At 44.1% G+C, this 18,859-nt stretch overlaps 1 protein-coding gene across 1 annotated transcript in view; it reads right to left on the bottom strand.

The window, feature by feature from the left end:
• ARHGEF33 (Rho guanine nucleotide exchange factor 33) overlaps positions 1-18,859 on the bottom strand; it is a 154,026-nt gene that overhangs the window by 72,922 nt on the left and 62,245 nt on the right. Inside the window, exons 6-10 of the mRNA XM_063919379.1 lie at positions 18,064-18,522; positions 14,957-15,016; positions 6,362-6,586; positions 2,362-2,491; positions 32-164 (exon numbers count right to left, since the gene is read on the bottom strand). Of these exons, the coding sequence (XP_063775449.1) occupies positions 32-164; positions 2,362-2,491; positions 6,362-6,586; positions 14,957-15,016; positions 18,064-18,522 (1,007 nt within the window). The remainder of the gene's footprint in view (positions 1-31; positions 165-2,361; positions 2,492-6,361; positions 6,587-14,956; positions 15,017-18,063; positions 18,523-18,859) is intronic.

Raw genomic sequence — 18,859 nt, 5'->3', positions numbered from 1 at the left:
CAGCTAAATAACGGACATACAGCATTGGTACCTCATCATTGGTTAACTTCAGGAATATGTCTCCCAGGATTCCTTGTCTGGACCATTTCACAACTCTCTCCTGTAATATGTGAAGCAGGTCCAGGTGATGCTGGATCAAATACCGCAAGGAACTGGGGAAGAAACTGAGAAATGAACAAAAAGTGACCCTTGAAGATGCAGTCAGCGTGATGAATGAAGTAAAAAATAAATCAAAAGATTATTTTCTGTTGGAAAAAAAAAGATAAATAATGAATAAATGGAGATTTTCATTTGAGAGAGATGTATAACTCCCCACCAAACACACATATGGCCATGAACCATAGGTTTTACTTAGCACTGCCACATATTCTGCCTACACCTCCTGTATTTTATTGTTTTATTATTTCATCTGATTGCACTGGCCAGTAAAACCGAAATCATGTGTTAAGGTCCCATCCAGGACAGGAGTACAGAGCTTCTGATGATAAAATCCTAACGCTGCTCCTCACCTCTATGGGTGGGAATTAAAGTGTTTTGCGCACCAGCTACTAGAGGGTGCACAACAGAGCAGTTCAATTGTTTCTACATTTGGGCGTGCACAGCCTCCTCCCCATTTGGGCGTGCACAGCCGCCGGCGCTGACATCACTGTTATGTTGTTCCATCATTTTGACAGGCTGGTAACTAGTAAGTATATATGCTGCTAATATCGGACCCCCATCTTCTCCTCTTCTTATCCTGCAGGTATAGTATTTGAGGGGGTGCAAATCTCAACTTTAACATGAAGAATTTTGGGTAAAAATCCATGTTTGCTGCAATCAGTGCTTTACCTGCCTGCCACTTCATACTCTACCTCCATTTCCCTGTACTGCCCTGTGGCCTCTTCTTTTTAAAAAATTCTTTCTACGGGGTCATATAATTTATTTCACTGCCATCCTGGCTGCCACTGTTATGCCGCAATGTTTCATAGATGTGCCATGTTCTTACATTAACTGTCGAGTGTTTGTGCCGCTGGTCTGTCCCTTTGTTTAGCTAGCCAGCCTTTGGCCAATATTGATGAACAAAATTGTGAGCTGTGAGGTGGTCAGGTGACTGGAAATTAATGTTACTGAGGTTAATAATACTGTAGGAACAAAAACAGGCCTACATTACATGATTTTAGCTGTTTTTAGAGCAATTTGGGTTTTGTTTTTTTGTTTTTGTTTTTTGAACAGATCCAAAATCAAAACATGTGAGGGTAATTTTGCCAAAACCAGAAAACAAAATCAAAACACAATGAGGGTGAAACACGGGGGTCCACGCACATCTCTATCAAATACACAAGGAGCAGTGGATGTGGTTATTACTTTTAGTACTTGAGAGATTGTGGAAAGACTAGCATACAGGGAAAGCAGGAGTGCGGGGGAGGAGGGTGTAAAGTGGAGAACACAGTACATGGGTTACTTACTAATTGCCATTTGTGTGCTTTTTATTGTAAATGCAGCATGTGTGTGTGTAGCACATTCTGAATATATCCATGTTTGGGATGGCCATCCGAAACTGACGGTTGGCAACAATCAATCTTCCCAAGCAATGGATATGATCTTTCTATTCAATGTTGTGATGAGTGCCACCATCGAATGCTTCATTCTAATGACTCTTCCGATGGCTGCTGATGTCTATTCTACTATGTACACCAGGAATGAGTGCCTGACCTATCTCCTTTGCACGTGTGCAAACATCCAGTGATTAAACCATCAACTAGTTACCATACGATGGCTACATGCTATCCCAAAGCATGTTCCGATGATGTGAACACCACCACTATTCGATAACCCTCTTGCAACAACAATTCCTTCCCCATTTGTCAGTGAATGTTTGTGTCACAGAAAGGGAGCTGTCACCAGATAAAAACTTACTTTGCAGAGTTTTATTGGTCGGTTTGTAAGGTCTATTTGCAGTTGAGTGTGAATGGAACTGACAAAAAATGACAGAATTCCCACTAAATCGAGGTTGGTTCCTGACGAGAAAAAAACTGAACCCTATTGTGTGTACGTGTATTTAGGGCAGACTAGATGGGTTAGCGGGTCTTATCTGCCATCAAATTTTTAAATCAACTGTTAGTAAATATGTAATACATACCCTGAAATACGACATTAATGTTGGCCAATTCAGATCGATCTAAAAATGGATCTTTAGTAAATATACCCCCAGGTGCTGTCTGGCTGGATAAAGGCAAGTCCAGCCTTATACTAATATAGTACAATTGTATCAATAATGTTTTATCTATGTCTCCTGTTTTAGTTTATAGTTGTTGGTTTTAATTTATAATTAATTTTTGTTTTATATAGAAAAAGAAAATGTGAGTAGGGAAAGTACAGTACCTTCTCTCCTTAGTGCTCCTCTTGATGTCAGACCCCTGTAAGGTCGCCCTGATCTTTAGGATATGAGACAAATTCAGGACATACTTCCTTTCGGACTCCAGCAGATCTTTGGCAGCACTTTGCCTTCTTGCTTTATATTACAGACACGTAAAGTAAGTTACATGTTACACCACAAACACATAAAATTAATTTGTGCACCGCTTCAGGTGTTTGTTCTGATATGAGGAACCATAATGTTTGATATTTTAAAAATATAATTTTAGTAAAAATAATCACGTAGGTATAATAGTTAAATTGGGCACCAGAAACTTCAGAAGTTTTAACGTTTATTAAGGTAACTCCAAAATTGAGGCGTAAACTATAATACTTCTCTTACTTCAGTCTAAGATGTCATAGAGGATAGACAGAGGTTATTTTCATATTACCAGAATACATTGGGGACCATGGAGTCTAATCATGGAACAGTGAAAAGTGTGGAGAAGTGAGCCGGTATCAGCTGCCCTGTATAATGTTATAGTATGCAAATGATAAATGTTACTTTTAATTCTGATTGGTTGCCATGGGCAACTTCTTCACTGGCTCACTTCTCCACATGTTTCACTGCTTCATGAATAGACCTCCAAGTCTGATACTTGATAATGACCGGGCAGTGTTTGTGTGTTGCCTCTGAGGAGATCCCAAGACACTCTGCAAAACTGTGTTGCGGTTAATAGCAGTTACATCTTTTATCTTTATGTCCTTGATAATGTGCATTTGAAACAACTTAGAAGACAGAAATGGAGATTTTTTTTTTTAAAGCAATGCACAGAAATAAGCGTTGGAATGTTATGGAGTCCGAGATTGCCAGAAGTGAGGGATGCCGGACAATATTGGACTTTTTTTATAGGGTCAATCACGTACAAGGTCAGAGATCTGATGGCATCTCGCGCCTCTGGTGATCTTGGACTCCATAACATCCCACCGATGATATTTTGCCCATAAACATCACTTAGACATTTGTATTCTGTAAATGGACTCGAAAAATAAAATTACAATACTGGTATGTATGGGTTCAGTAGGGAAAGTTGGCGCATAGGATCCCGACGTTCAAAATACCGACGCTGGGATCCAGATCATTGAAAAGCCGACAGGTGAATAAAGGGTGTTACACCCTCTCCCCTACCCCCCTAACTCCTCCCTACCCACCGTTTAACCCTAACCTCCCCACTTGGTGCTTAACCCTAACCATCCCACGTAAGTGCCTAGATCTAACACCCCCCTCCACGTTGCCTAAACCTTACCCTTCCCCCCGCAGCCTAACCCTAACCTTCAGAGGGGAGTGCCTAACCCCACCTCCCCGCAGCATAACCCTTCCGGGGCGCAGCCTGACCCAAACCTTCTCCCTGCAGCTTAAACCTAACACACACAGCGCAGTGTCTGGACGTTTGGCATCCCGGCTGTTAGGATTCTGGCGCCGTGATCTGTATCTATTTGGGATGCCGGTGTCGGCATTCCGAATATTGTCGGTATTCTGACTGCCGGGATCCCAACAGGCAGGATCCTGACTGCATCACGTTTGTATTACAGCATAATTTCCTCTGCAACCCATTTCCTTATCTTAGTTTTGTCAGACTGTAATACTTGTACTCATATTTTAAACAATTTAATTTATGCACATTCACTATTATGCATCATTTAATCTTAAAAACCTGCACACAAGAGTATATTACATGCTTGTATGACATTATAAGCATCAGTCAGTACAATATTAGCAAACAGCCAATCACAAGCGGTTTACTAATGCTGAACACAATAATCTGCTTTAATCTGATTTTTGCATCTATCTCTGACTACCTGCAAATAATATGACTTTTTCAGGAACAAATGTGTCTTTTGCTGGTCTACATGTGTTTGCAAGTATGCAAACAAGCTCTTACTTTGCTTGGCCTAAAATATTCCCATCCCTCCTAACCAAGTACAAGCAGGCATAAGCGACAGAATCACACACGTCTGCAATGATGAATATGCATCTGTGGCAGGCTGCTTCCTAGAGGTACGCCAACATCTTTCCCCACTCCGACAGGGTGCGTTCTCAAAACAGTCCCTCAGAGGCAATCTGAAAGCTCAGAGCCGACCCTAAGCATAGGCAAACTAGACAAATACCTAGGGTATTTGGAATGCCATGGGGCACAAGCAGATTCTGCTGATTAAAATGATATGCAGCATGCCTATATTCTGTGTGTGACTGCGACTATATCTGTATACGAAATGCTACATTACAGTGTATCCTTGAAAATCACTGTAATGTAGTATTTCGTATGCAGATACACCCACAGTCGTGCACAGAATGTAGGCATGCTAATTATCATTTAAATCAGCAGAAGCTGCTTATTCGTCCTAGTCACATAGCAATGAAAATTAGATGCATTTTCTGTAAAAAAAAAAAGGCACCCAACGTTAGCAGAGCTGGGTGGGAGCTGCAGGGCACATTGAGGCAATATGTATGAGGACACATCTGTATCCAAGCAGAGGCAGAGGTCACAGTGTTAGCGGCAGTGTGAGTGCTGTGTGTGGGTAGGTTCGTTGTGCAATAGTGTTCGGCATATGTGTAAGGAGTATTATGTGTGTCATGTTTATAAATGCAATAATAATGTACAACATATGTGTAAAGGAGATTATGTGTATAAGGGCATTAATAAAGGTTGGCATACTGTGTAAGGTGCATTATGTTTATAAGGACATTAATAATGTGTGTCATCTGTGTAAGGGGCTGTGTGATATGTATATAATTTATTACTAATGTGTGGCATTATGTGTGTAAGGTGTGTGGCGTAATTATGGTGGCCAATCCCGGGATCGGGATCGGCGGGATCCCGGGATTTAGGGACAAAAATGGCCAGGATTCAGTCCCGGGATTGGAAGCTCCAATCCCGGGGATTGAGGGATCAGCATTGAGTGTCCACAGGACGCTCAGACACTGCCCAGCTTCCTTGTTCCGGCTCCCCAGCACAGCATGAGAGGTTACGCTGCGCTGTCAGCTGCTGCAGGGAGCCGCCAGCAGCGATCAGAGGATGGTCACCACCCGCCCGCCCCCGGTATATGGTGAGTTATGTATGCAAGGCGGACGGGGCGGGTGGGGGGAGGGGGCGGCCACATAGCAAAAAGCCAATCCCAGGTATCCCGGGAATCCCGGGAATTGGCCATTTTTCAATCCTGATACCCGGGATTGAAAAAATGGCCGGGATTGGTTTCCCTAGGCGTAATGTATAGAAAAGGCACTACTGTGTGGTCTACTGTGAATAAAGAGCAATATGGTGTGGTGTAATGTGAATAAGGATCAAGTCAGTGTGATGTAATGTGAATAGGGAGCACTACTGTGATTAGTAATGTATATAACTTAAAGTGGTACTACTATGTGATGTAACGTGAAGAAGGGACACTATTGCATGATATAATGTGAATAAAGTTGCACTACTATGCGGCATAATTTTAATTGGGGGTGCTATTGTGTGGCCATGCCCCTTCCCACAAGAACACAACCCTTTTTGGATGCGCACCGAATGTGTGCACTGTTCCTATTTAAAAAATAGGGGGCAGGAGCACTATAATGAGGACTGCTATCACTGAGGGGTAATGGTGATGGGAAAGGGGTGCAAAGTCAGAGGCGGAACTAGCAGCGGTGCTAGGGGGCACCAGCCAAAATCTTGCCTAGGGCATCCAATTGATAAGGGCCAGCTCTGTGAAAGCTCATACAGTAGGTAAGTGCTGGGAGGTGGGCAATAAAATACACTCACAGGTTACCTTCATGCACCTTGTAATGAGAGGGGACAATGTTCTGATAAGAATGCTATTTTTCTGCATCTGCAAAGTTCATCCAAACATAAGTTACTTGCTTTGCTGTGCTGCACTCCATCCCATGCATGACACTGGGAGACTATATGGCTTTCCCACCTCTCAGGGGGTAAAAAAATTGCGTTATAACATCAATTACTGTTGCTATTATTAAATATTATTATTTTACCAAAGCTATTAGGCTCGCTTAGGATGTTCTCCACAGGGGCACTTCTGCTGCTCTGCACTGGCTCTCTCAGCCTGTCTGTTTGTTCCTTTGAAGAACTCTCTTCATCCCATTCCCTCCCTTCTTTGGGTTGTCTCCATATAAGGGAAGGCATGTACACTCTTGTCTGTGCTTCAATTGACACGGAAGACTTGAAACTCTCATCTGTTTCTTCCTGAGTTGCTCGAGCTGCTTTGAAGAACAAATGAGCATTATACAAGACAGTGACAGATATGTTCTATAAGACTCACAATGGGTGTACCTGGGCTCTATGTAAAGATTTCTAAATGGCAGTTGGTTGGACACAAGAGAGCTATTACATGTGTGATATGCTCCTGGGTAGAATGAAGCAAACTGACATCTAGGTGGTCTGGAAAATGTGAACTGTTGGTAGATCCCGAGGACTGGTCTGGCCAGCCTGCGCTATAGCATGCAACAGGAAGTGATAAATGAGCATACTTTACTTTTCTGCCTGATATGCCTGTCTGTCTCCGTTCCCAGCACTAAAGGCAGCTTCCTTGCTCTAGTGTTTTCCCTCCTAGTGTTAGCTCAGTGCAGGAGGAGGTGCTTAGTGCGCAGTCTGAGAGAGTTCTTCCTGGGAGAGACAACTGCACTGATATGCAGCTTCTGCTCTCCTCAGTGTGTGACATTGTCTACCCCGCAGCCGCACCCTGTGTGTATGCAGCCGCATCCTGTGTGTACTGAGACACAGTGTTACCACTGTACTGCTTCACATGTATTCTGTGAGTTCCTGCTGCTGGAGAACATCTTCTATATATTACAAGCTGTTATCTCTGTTATCTGAATAAACCAGTCATCCTGGTCAAGTGCCGTTGTGTGGACTAACATCCCTATACAACACCGCAACACTCTGCCAACAGGTTATGGGCCCAGGACCCCAAGTCGGAAAGGCATTCTAAAACAGAGGTACATAAGAAATAAAAGTGCAGCTGATTAAAGAAGGAGTACTTTTATTAAATATAGAGAAGAATGTACAGTACAGGGAACAGTGTGAACTTTACAAAGCTAAAAGGCTCAGAGAATTACACAATGTGGAAATTCGCCATGGAGATGCAGCTTAAGCGGGAAAGGTTGTGGAAAGTCACAACTGAGCCAGGAGCAGACCCAAACCCAGTTGAGGTGGTTAGAGCTTGTCCATAGAACAACATGTCTACTCCATTATCAGCAGGAAAGTGTCAGCCAAAGACATGTGGGCAGCTCTGCAAATGGCGTATGAGGTCTGATGAGAAGTTAAGTGCCTGTAAGGACATGAACAATTATATTGATAAAATACTGTCAATAGCTCAGCAGTTGGCATCTGTGGGGGCACAGGTGGATGACGAGGAAGTGGTGATGTTACAAAATTTGACACCAGAATTCGATTTCCTGGTAGTAGCTTTGGAGTGTAACGATACCAAGCTGACAACAGAAATTGTAAGAGCCAAGCTGCTGCAGTTCCAAGAATGTATTCCTGTCGAGACTGAGGGTTCTACCTTATTCACAAGTGCTTTATATGTCACAAGGTGGGGACAAAGGCCTCGGATTGCAGATTGAGAAATTGCAGTGGTACGCAGAAGAAGCGTGACAAACCAAATGAGTCAGCATTGAATGTAGCAGATAGTCACAAGAAGGATTGCTGGTACATGGAGTCGGGGGCCACTAGGCATTTCAGTTGTAATCAGGAATGGTTCAATTCACTGACAGCATGTGAACCCATTACAGTAAAAGGGATTGGAGACAAAGGAGGTCATTCCGAGTTGATCGCTCGCTGCCGATTTTTGCAGCGCAGTGATCAGGTAAAAAAATGGCAAAACTGCATATGCACCAAAGAGGATCAGTGCTGGGCGATGGATTTAGCGAAGATTCCATTTGCACAGCCGAACGCAAGGTAACTGACAGAAAGAGGGCGTTTATGGGTGTCAACTGACCGATTTCTGGGTGTGTTTGAGAAAACGCAGGCGTGTCCAGGCATTTGCAGGGTGGGTGTCTGACGTCAATTCCGGCACCAAAAAGACTGAAGTGATCGCAAGGGCTGAGTAAGTCCAGAGCTACTCTGAAACTGCACAAAATGTTTTTGCTGCGGTCGGCTGCAAAGGCGTTCACACACTTGCAAAGCAAAAATACACTCCCCCATGGGCGGCGACTATGCATTTGCACGGCTGCTAAAAGTAGCTAGCGAGCTATCAACTCAGAATGACCCCCAAAGTCCTTCCTGCTTCAAAATTTGGGACAATCACAGTGCTTTTAAGAATTAAAGGTGAAACAGTTATTACGGACATCCAAGATGTCTTGCTCGTGCCAGAATTAGAAAGCAATCTCATTGCTATAAGCGTCCTGGAGAAAAAGGGTTACAGAGTCCAGTTTGCAAAGGGAAAATGTATGGTGCAAAATGAGAATGGGACTGTAATTGCTTCAGCAACCCGGTGCAACCAACTGTAAGTCCTGGACACCGAGCAGTGTTCTGGCGGCCTCTGATTCAAAACAGTAGATGAAGCTGTGGCACAGGCACCTAGGTCATCTGGGATATAACAACGTCGAGAAACAACTCGATGGAATGGCAACTGGAATCACTGTGAGTAATACTGAGAGACTTGTGTGTGAGAGTTGTATAAAAGGAAAGCAGACTCACACCCCATTTCCTAAGTCTACTAGTAAAGCGGAAATACCACTAGCCCCAGTGCATACTGACGTATGTGGTCCAATGGAGATGGAATCAATGAGTGGCTACAGGTATTTTATAACATTTATTGATGATGCCAGAAGGATGACACATGTGTATTTCATGAAAGCTAAAAGTTAAGTTGTCAATAAAATTGTGGAATACAAGAATCTGGTAGAGAGTTAGACAGTTCTGAAATTAAAAGTCTTGAGATCTGACAATGGCAGAGATTATGACGCACAGTTCCTGAAAAAATATGGCATACAGCATCAACTAACAATTGCTTACACGCCAGAACAAAACGGTGTGAGTGAGTGTGCAAATCGTACAATTATTCAGAGAGCATGGACTATGTTGAGTGACTCAGGCCTGGAGAAAAGCTTTGGGGTGGAAGCAGTGTCTACTGCAGTATATCTTAAAAACCGTGCACCCACAGTAGCCGTAAAAGGTAAAACGTCACTGGAGGCGTGGTCAAAGAAAAAGCCAGCTGTCAATCATTTCCATGTCTTCGGCTGTAAAGCTTATGTACATACAGTATATCTAAGGAGAAAAGATGTAAATTGGATCCAAAGTCAGTGGAATGTATTATGCTAGGATACTGTGAAGAAAGCAAAGGATACAGGCTTTGGAACACAACAAACAAACGTCTTCTAAAGTCTAGAGATGTGGTGTTCCATGAGACAGCCCCAATCACTGGGACAGTGGAACAAGAATCACAGCAACAATATGTATCGCTGGATGTAAGGCAGCAGAAAGCGTGTCTGAACCCAAAAGTGTTAGTGCGGATACCCAATCAGGAAACAGGAGTTCCATGAGGAGCAATAAAGGTTTTCCATCCAAAAAATACAGGGGATAATTCAGACCTGATCACTAGGCTGCATTTTCTCACAGCCTGTGATCAGATTTGAACTGCGCATGCGTACGCACCGCAATGTGCAGGCGCGACGGACCGCAGCAATGGGGATCGCCGGTCATGCGAAACTGATGTTCCTGCAGTTCTGCTACAAATGCGATCGCACACCTGCACACACTCCATGCCCTCCCCCTGTAGGCGGCGACTACCTGATCGCAGGAATTAAAAAAACGCACCCTAGCGATCAGGTCTGAATTGCCCCCACAGTGAGGAATATGCAAATATAGCTTACTGTGAACCCCAAAATATACAGGAAGCAAAATCAAGTAATGACTGGAAAGAATGGAAGTCAGCAATAGATACAGAGCTGTCAGCTCTGGATGATAACAGTACATGGACTGTAGTTGATAGGCCGAATAACCGTAAGACAATCAAGAAGAAGTGGGTCTTTTGCAGAAAGCTGAATGCAGATGGGACTATTACTCATTATAAAGCCCACCTTGTTGCTAAAGGATACACACAAAAATCCAGGATTGACTACAGAGAGATCTTTTTGCCTGTTGCAAGGTACAGCACCTTGAGGTTAGTCATTGCCACTGCTACACTTCATGATTTATTGATATACCAGTTAGACTTTGATTCTGCATTCCTAAATTGAGAGTTAATTGAGGAGATTTATATGGAACCACCTGAACATTATGACGAGAATATGTTCCATGAGAAAAAAGTTTGCCTCTTAATGAAATCTTTGTATGGCCTAAAGCACAATGGGCGTTGTTAGTATGTAAAGCAGGATGCTGTGCTGCTAAAAATGAACTCTGTTAGGTCAGAGACTGATCACTGCTTATATCACAAAACTATAGAAGAAAAGCGGTTCCTCACAGTTGTGTATATGGATGATCCATTGCTAGCTGGTCAAGAAGAGCATGTTACTGATGTAAGACAGCAGCTGAAACAAAGATTCTAGCTAAAGAATTTAGGCCCTGCAAATCATTTGTTAGGCATGAGGATTGTACAAAACCTGAAAGATGGTACTGTTACAAATGATCAACAGACATATATTGAAGCAATACTTCGCAAGTATGGAACGTCTACGTCTGATGCAAACCAGTGAGCACTCCTATTGACAAAAGCATAAACATGGTAAAGGCCATGTCACCAACCAGCCAGGAGGAGATAGAGGAAATGAGAGAGATTCCTTATCAAAATGCTGTTGGTTTGGTAGCTTTATGTATGCAAGCAGTGGTGCATGCAGGGGGGTTCTCAAGTACATGGAACCCCCCCCACCCCCCACTGAGGTGAATATTCTATTTTCTGTCTTCGTCTCAGTAAAAAGCTGCAATCGCGACCGCGGAGCCGCTGCACTGCTGGAGCAACAGGGAGCTACCATAGCTCTCTACTTATAGAATGTCCAGAGGGGTAGAGGGGGAAGCTGCTAGCTGTGCATGCTTGCTCACCCATAGTAGCTACCTCCATCCTCACACTGCTGCCTATCATCTGCTCCCAGCCTGGTGGAATGGTATGCATACAACTGTGTGTGTGTGTGTGTGTGTGTGTGTGTGTGTGTGTGTGTGTGTATATATATATGTGTGTGTGTGTGTGTGTGTGTGTGTGTGTGTGTGTGTGTGTGTGTGTGTGTGTGTGTGTATGGTGCAATGGTTCCCCGGGTGGAGACTGGCGTGCCCCCCCTCCGTGCAGTAGTAACCATGTGCCAATCAGCGGTCTTTGTGTAAATGAATGTATTAAAGTACAAAAGGCACAGTGTACCGACGTTTCAATGCCGCACAGGGCATTTTTTTCAAGGTTTTATGCTGTAGGCTTGAGAAAAACGCCCTGCGTGGCGTTGAAACATCGGTACACTATGCATTTTGTACTTTAATACATTAATTTACTCACAAAGACCGCTGATTGGCGCATGGTTTCTACAGCACAGAGGGGACACACACCAGTCTCCACCCAGGAAACCATTGCACCTATTACATATAAGGCACCTCGACATTGAGCAACTGCAAAAGTGAGTGCCTACTCTTTGTTTTATATATATATATATATATATATATATATATATATGAAAATACATACATATATACATATGTAACTATATATATATATATATATACACACATACATACATACATACATACATACATACACACACCCGCGGAAACCCCCCTCACTAAATCCTGTGTTTGCCCGTATTGCAAGTATTGGGACTCGCCCCAACATCACACATGCAGTGATCCGGGCAAGCCAGTTTGCAATCAACCTTGGAAGGCAACACTGGATTGGAGTCAAAAGAATCTTAAGGTATTTAAAAGGTACAAATTAATTAAAGCTGATGTTTACAAAGTCAAAAGGTACGACTTTGGAAGTTTTCTGTGATGCCGACTGTGGATCATATGAGGATGACCGTTGTTCCTATACGGGATACTTGTTCATTTTGGAAGGCGCAGCCGTCATCTGGGCAAGCAGAAAGCAACCTACTGTTACCCTTTCTCCACCACTGAGGCGGAGTACATGGAACTTACAGAAACTACAAAAGCAGCTTTATGGATAAAGGAGACTTTATGTGACCTTAGCCTTCTTTACCACAGTGAGACTATCAACATTGCGTGTGATAACAAGGGAGCAATTGATTTGTCTTCCAGCACCAAGCATTATGGACAGTCCAAACACATTGCTCACTTTATGCTTGAGTTAGTGGAGATCAAGTCTGTCATTGTGGATTACATAGCAAGTGAGAGCACTGCTGCTGATATGTTGACAAAGGGACTGTCATCACACTTGCTGAATATGTTCATGACAAAATGTGGACTGGAATACTTTGAGAAATGTTTATTTGTTTTACTGTTTGCTTACCATGCTTTAGTAATGTGTTTTCGGTTACAGCAAAACTTTATTGAGAAATGTTTTGATAAAGTGTTATGCAAATGTATGTAACCGGAGACAGCCTTGAGTGAGGGGTGGTGTTAGACAATGCATCACTCTGTGGTCTGTCTCCGTGCCCAGCACTAGAGGCAGCTTCCCTGCTCTAGTGTTTTCCCTCCTAGTGTCAGCTCAGTGAAGGAGGAGGTGCTTAGTGCACAGTCTGAGAGAGTTCTTCCTGGGAGAGACAACTGCACTGATGTGCAGCTTCTGCTCTCCTGAGTGTGTGACCTTGTCTACCCTGCAGCCACACCCTGTGTGTATGTAGCAGCATCCTGTGTGTGTACTAAGACGCTGTGTTACCGCTGTACATATATACTGTGAGTTCCTGCTGCTGCAGAACATCTTCTATATATTACAAGCTGTTATCTCTGTTATCTGAATAAACCAATCATCCTGGTTAAGTGTCGTTGTGTGGACTAACATCCCTATCCGACACCGAAACACTCTGCCAACACTTTTTACTAAGCTTTTGCTTTTCTTTGTTGGTTCAAGAAAAATACCAACAATAGTAGTAAAAAAAAACAATATATGTGGATTCACTCATCACTAATCCTGACAGTGTGCCATTACCCTGTGTACTTAGGCCCTCATTCCGAGTTGATCGCTCGCTAGCTGATTTTAGCAGCAGTGCAAATGCTAAGCCGCCGCCCTGTGGGAGTGTATCTTAGCTTAGCAGAAGTGCGAACGAAAGGTTAGCAGAACTGCTCGTGAAAATTTTCATGCAGTTTCTGAGCAGCTCTAAACCTACTCCTACCTTGCGATCATTTCAGTCTGTTTAGTTCCTGCTTTGACGTCACAAACACGCCCTGCGTTCGGCCAGCCACTCCCCCGTTTCCCCAGAAAACTCCTGCGTTTTTATCAGGCACGCCTGCGTTTTTCAGCACACTCCCTGAAAACGCTGAGTTGCCGCCCAGAAACACCCATTTCCTGTCACTCATACTACGAACACTCGAGCGACTGAAAAGAGTCGCTCGAGCTTGTGTAAAACTGCATAGTTTTGTGTGTAAGTACTTCGTGCGTGCGCACTGCGTACCATACGCATGCGCAGAAGTGCCGATTTTTAGCCTGATCGCTGCGCTGCGAAAAACAGCAGCGAGCGATCAACTCGGAATGAGGGCCTTAGTCCTTAGGTGACTGCCATTTATTGTGAGCTTTCCACCTCCCAGTCACCATAACTAAGGGGGTAATTCCAAGTTGATAGCAGCAGGAAATGTTTTAGCAGTTGGGCAAAACCATGGCCCTCATTCCGAGTTGTTCGCTCGTTGAAGAATTTCGCTATATTGCGATTAGTCGCTTACTGCGCATGCGCAATGTTCGCAGAGCGCATGCGCTTAGTTATTTTACTCAAAAGTTAGGTATTTTACTCACTGCATTATGAGGATTTTTCTTCGTTCTGGTGATCGGAGTGTGATTGACAGGAAGTGGGTGTTTCTGGACGGAAACTGGCCGTTTTATGGGTGTGTGTGAAAAAACGCTGCCGTTTCTGGGAAAAACGCGGGAGTGGCTGGAGAAACGGGGGAGTGCCTGGGCGAACGCTGGGTGTGTTTGTGACGTCAAACCAGGAACGAAACTGACTGAACTGATCGCAGTGGCAGAGTAAGTGTCGAGCTACTCAGAAACTGCTAAGAAATTTCTATTCGCAATTTTGCGAATCTTTCGTTCGCAATTCTGCTAAGCTAAGATTCACTCCCAGAGGGCGGCGGCTTAGCGTGTGCAATGCTGCTAAAAGCAGCTAGCGAGCGAACAACTCGGAAGAGGGCCCATGTGCACTGCAGGGGAGGCAGATATAACATGTGCAGAGAGAGTTAGATTTTAATGGGTTATTTTGTTTCTGTGCAGGGTAAATACTACCTGCTTTATTTTTACACTGCAAATTAGATTGCAGATTGAACACACCACACCCAAATCTAACTCTCTCTGCACATGTTATATCTGCCCCCCCTGCAGTGCACATGGTTTTGCCCAACTGCTAAAAAATTTCCTGCTGCGATCAACTTAGAATTACCCCCCTAGTGCTCTCAATAAGATGTCAAATGAGACAACCTGTTATGGTAATATGAGTAAGGGGAAATATTCATGTTATCCAAACACTACAGAGAAGCCAGAGACTTGTACTCACTTGTGTTGGTAACCGCCATATTGATTTCATTCCCAGCGCTTACTGACCTGGATACCGTCGCTGTGTAAAAGTAAGATAAGTATGAGAGAGGAACACAGCTCACTGCAATAGGATCAATGCCAGCTTACTGCAATAGGATCAATGTCACTGAACACCAAAGGTAACAGCTGGCCTTTATATACACAGCAGGGAAGATGTATCAAGCCTCAGAGAGAAATAAAGTGGAGATGTTGCCCAAAGCAGTCAACCAGCTTCTACCTGTCATTTCAAAGTCTGTGGTAGAAAATGACAGGAACTGATTGGTTGCTTTGGGCAACTGCTCAATTTTCTCTATTTTCACAGCTTGGTACATCTTCCCCAGAGAATGTAACACCAGTTTTAATAACAAGAAAAACAGGCTTATGCCACCATATGTTCTTACTGTCCTTTCCGAGAGAGAGAAAACAAACAGCTCTCCAATTGGTTTGGCAGGTGGGAACCATGCCCAATCCTGGAAAAAAGACAGTAGCTTCACACAAGGCCAAACTTGACCCACATTCTGCCCAGACTGGAAAATAATGTTAGAAGCTATAGCCACCCAGCATGGTAATGGCAGCCAACAATGCCATCACAATTCAATCGCATCGCTGAATAAGGGAAGCTCCCCTTCCTGGGCAGCCGCCTCAATTCTGACAATGCCCCTGCAACACAGCGTCGCTGCCCCTCCAACGCTGCATTGACACCCCTGACCCCCGCAAACACCTCTGCCTGGCAATCAGGGAGGGGCGGGAGAGGCGTTGTCATCAGAAGCTCCCCTGCCTGGGCAGTCGCTCCAAACCCGCCCCAGTTCCGACAATGACCCCGTAACTCAACGTCGCCGCCCCTCCAACACCTCCCTTCCCCCCGAACACCTCTGCCTGGAAAATAGCATCAGTGTGTTGCAATCGCATTGGCCAGCACACACAGCATTGGCCCTGCGTCTGCTCACTGGGATGGAAAACTGCAATATGTTATAAGGCCCATAATACACAGAAAGAATATAATGAACATGATGGGGAAGATAGAATGTTAGTCATAATCTATCTCCTATAGATCCCATTCACCAAAGGTGTTTATTGAACCATAAGGTACAATTGAGAGATACATTCTTATTTGTAACCACATGCCTACTTGTCCTCCTGGCACATAACAAAAAGCATGACGGCAGCACGCATTCATGCCAGTATCTGGCACTGCTTCTGTAAAAGTGCCCAGCATTACCTTTTGCAGGTCCAAATGGATATTATTATGGCATAAAAAGTAAAAAGGACATTTTTACTGCCACCATTCTACTGTCTCAAATTAATCATGAGAATGACTATTGGGACTGCTCAATAATTATTACATCGGCTGAAATCCCACAGACATAGATTGTAAGCTGTGTTATATCTCTGGCCTATTATGTATCATGTCCATTATTATGCTTCTTTAATGTTCTGTGTCTTTGTAATATGATCTTATTTTACCACTTTACAGTGGTGAGGATTTATAATAATCAAATTATGTCTATAAATGCATTTTCTCATAGTACGTGTTCTTGGCAACTATAAAAGAGATCCCATTGAAAATACAAGCTGAAGTCCAGTTTTCAAAAGTGTGGTGACCGGGTGAGTCTTTCCTTACCTCCGTTCGCTGGATGCAACACTGGAGAATTTTGGTACTTTGTTTCCGGTGAATGAGGAGGCAACTACACTTCAATGAAAGGAATAACAATTTTCCAACTGCATCTGTTTTATTAACTATTCGATTGTGGATGAATCTCAAATATCAAATGCAGGTAATATACTTTTGTGTGCCTGAATGTCAATTGCAGATAATGAACTTTTGTGTAAACAACTATTACTCTAGCTATAGAACGCGTACAACATAGTAATCACCAAAATGACATAGAAAGAATTGCATCAACATCTATGAAACACTTAGGTCGGCCACAGCTTTTCCAAATATGGGTGATACGCTGCTTCACCCGGGACCAACCAGCCCATTAGGTTCTGTAAATAACAATTCACTAGGACGAACCGCAGCAATACCACTAATACTGGAAGGCGACACTATTTGCCAATAAACACACACTTTGCATGCAAAACCACAATATTAATACAATACTTCTCTAACCTCAATACTAACTTCACGTATGTCTTAATGACCTTGATGCACCAAATTCTGTCTCTATTGGGTACCCAATGGTGCGAGGTATGTTCAGAGCCACCCGGGTTGTCTTTTGACCTGTGCACAGGAGTTTACTGAGGCGTCCCCTTGCGTACATTAAATATCTCTCGAGCAACGTGTACCCTTTTCCAGTTATTAACTCTCTCTCTGGGGCATCTGTTATGCAGGAGACCTGCTGCTGGTTCAGGTAAATATCTGCACACAACCTGGGTTCATCCCAATTACAGTCAGTAGGTGGCGCTGTCTCTCCACAAATCAGTGTAAGTAATGATATGCGCACTCCCAACTGGGCTAATAGCCCTCCTGGGTAGCCCCTCTCCCCTCTTCTTACAAGAGAGTTAGTATTTTGTAGCCCTCCAATTAGGATACAGTCCCGGTCTAGGGAGGGGTGCGTAATCTGGTTTGGTCAGTCTATCCCGTTAGGTAGGACAGTGGAGTTAGGGCTGTGTGGACCCCTTTTTTACCCTTCAGAGTACTTTAGGAACAGGGTAAATGAGCAGGGGTGGGTCCTAATTCACAGGTGCTGACCATGGGGGTTGCGATGGTGTCTCCGACGCATGTGGTGTGGTGACTATCAGTGTCTTTCCCCAACTCTTTCCAAAATGTGGTGTCTCACCGGTATGTGCAGTCTTCACTGCTGCGCACGCGGCTGCTCCTTGTCTGCGAGGCGCTCCACGGGTCGTGCAGTCACCGAACTTCCAAACTCTGCTTCGTTTCTCCCGCTGGGGTGTCGCCCACACCCGGTGCTGTATGGCTGGCTGTGTCACTGGAACCTCTGCCCACAGCACTCTCCTAGCTAGCCACCGATCACTAGTGCAGTCAGTGGTGGAAACTTATCCTGTCATCCTGTCATCCTTGCGTAGGGTTTGTATCTGATCTCCTGAGGGGTGCTGACTACTCTGCACCACTGGATCTCTGACTCGTTTCGGTCTTTCGGAACTGGAAGCAGTAGCTCCCATCAGCTCTGAGGATTCTCTGAAGTCCACCAGCTCTGGGTTCTCTTCCCGATTGGTTTCCAGTTATTGTGATGGCGGCTTCCTTGAAGTCTAGGAAGGTTTTACCCGGCATTTGCATTTTGAGTAGTCGTAGTTGGGTTTTGACACTCTCCCTTGAGGCTCCTTCAATAAACTGAACTGTTAGCGCTTCGTCTGCATTTCTGACTTCATCTTTGTCAACTGCTTGGATCGCTCTTAGTGTTTCTTGTAAACTCAGGGCGTAGTCTCGGAGGGTCTCGCCCGGTTGCTGTTTGCGCGCATACAGCTTCATTTTTAACTCGGGGAGGGTTTTTGTCTCAAAAGTAGTGGACAATCTCTTTAAGATCTGGTCTACCTCTTTCTTGTTTTCAGTGGGCCAGGATATGACTTCTCTTAGAGCTGACCCTGTGAGTTGACATCCCAGAATCTCGACTTTCTGCTGTTCGTTCAAGGTATACAACCGGAACATAGATTTGAGTTTATTTTTGAATTCTATAAATGTGGTACACTGTGGTTTTTTGGCATCTCCGCTATAGGTTGGAAGCCACGGCGCCCCAAAGTAGTAGGGTAAGGTTATTGGAGCATTCGGTGTCGTTGCCGGGATTGCCTGTTGTTCTTGTTCCTGGTTCTGTACTACCGGTGGTGCTTCTCCTCCTGCAGCCTGTTGTTGTTCCATCTTTCAATTAGTGAGTTTTCTCCTGATTGCACTCGGATCCTGTTCGTGACGCCAAATTTTATGTGG

The sequence above is a fragment of the Pseudophryne corroboree genome, chromosome 4 (assembly GCF_028390025.1).
Source record: "Pseudophryne corroboree isolate aPseCor3 chromosome 4, aPseCor3.hap2, whole genome shotgun sequence".
NCBI classification, from domain to species: domain Eukaryota; kingdom Metazoa; phylum Chordata; class Amphibia; order Anura; family Myobatrachidae; genus Pseudophryne; species Pseudophryne corroboree.
This window is presented reverse-complemented; position numbering and strand designations above follow the sequence as displayed.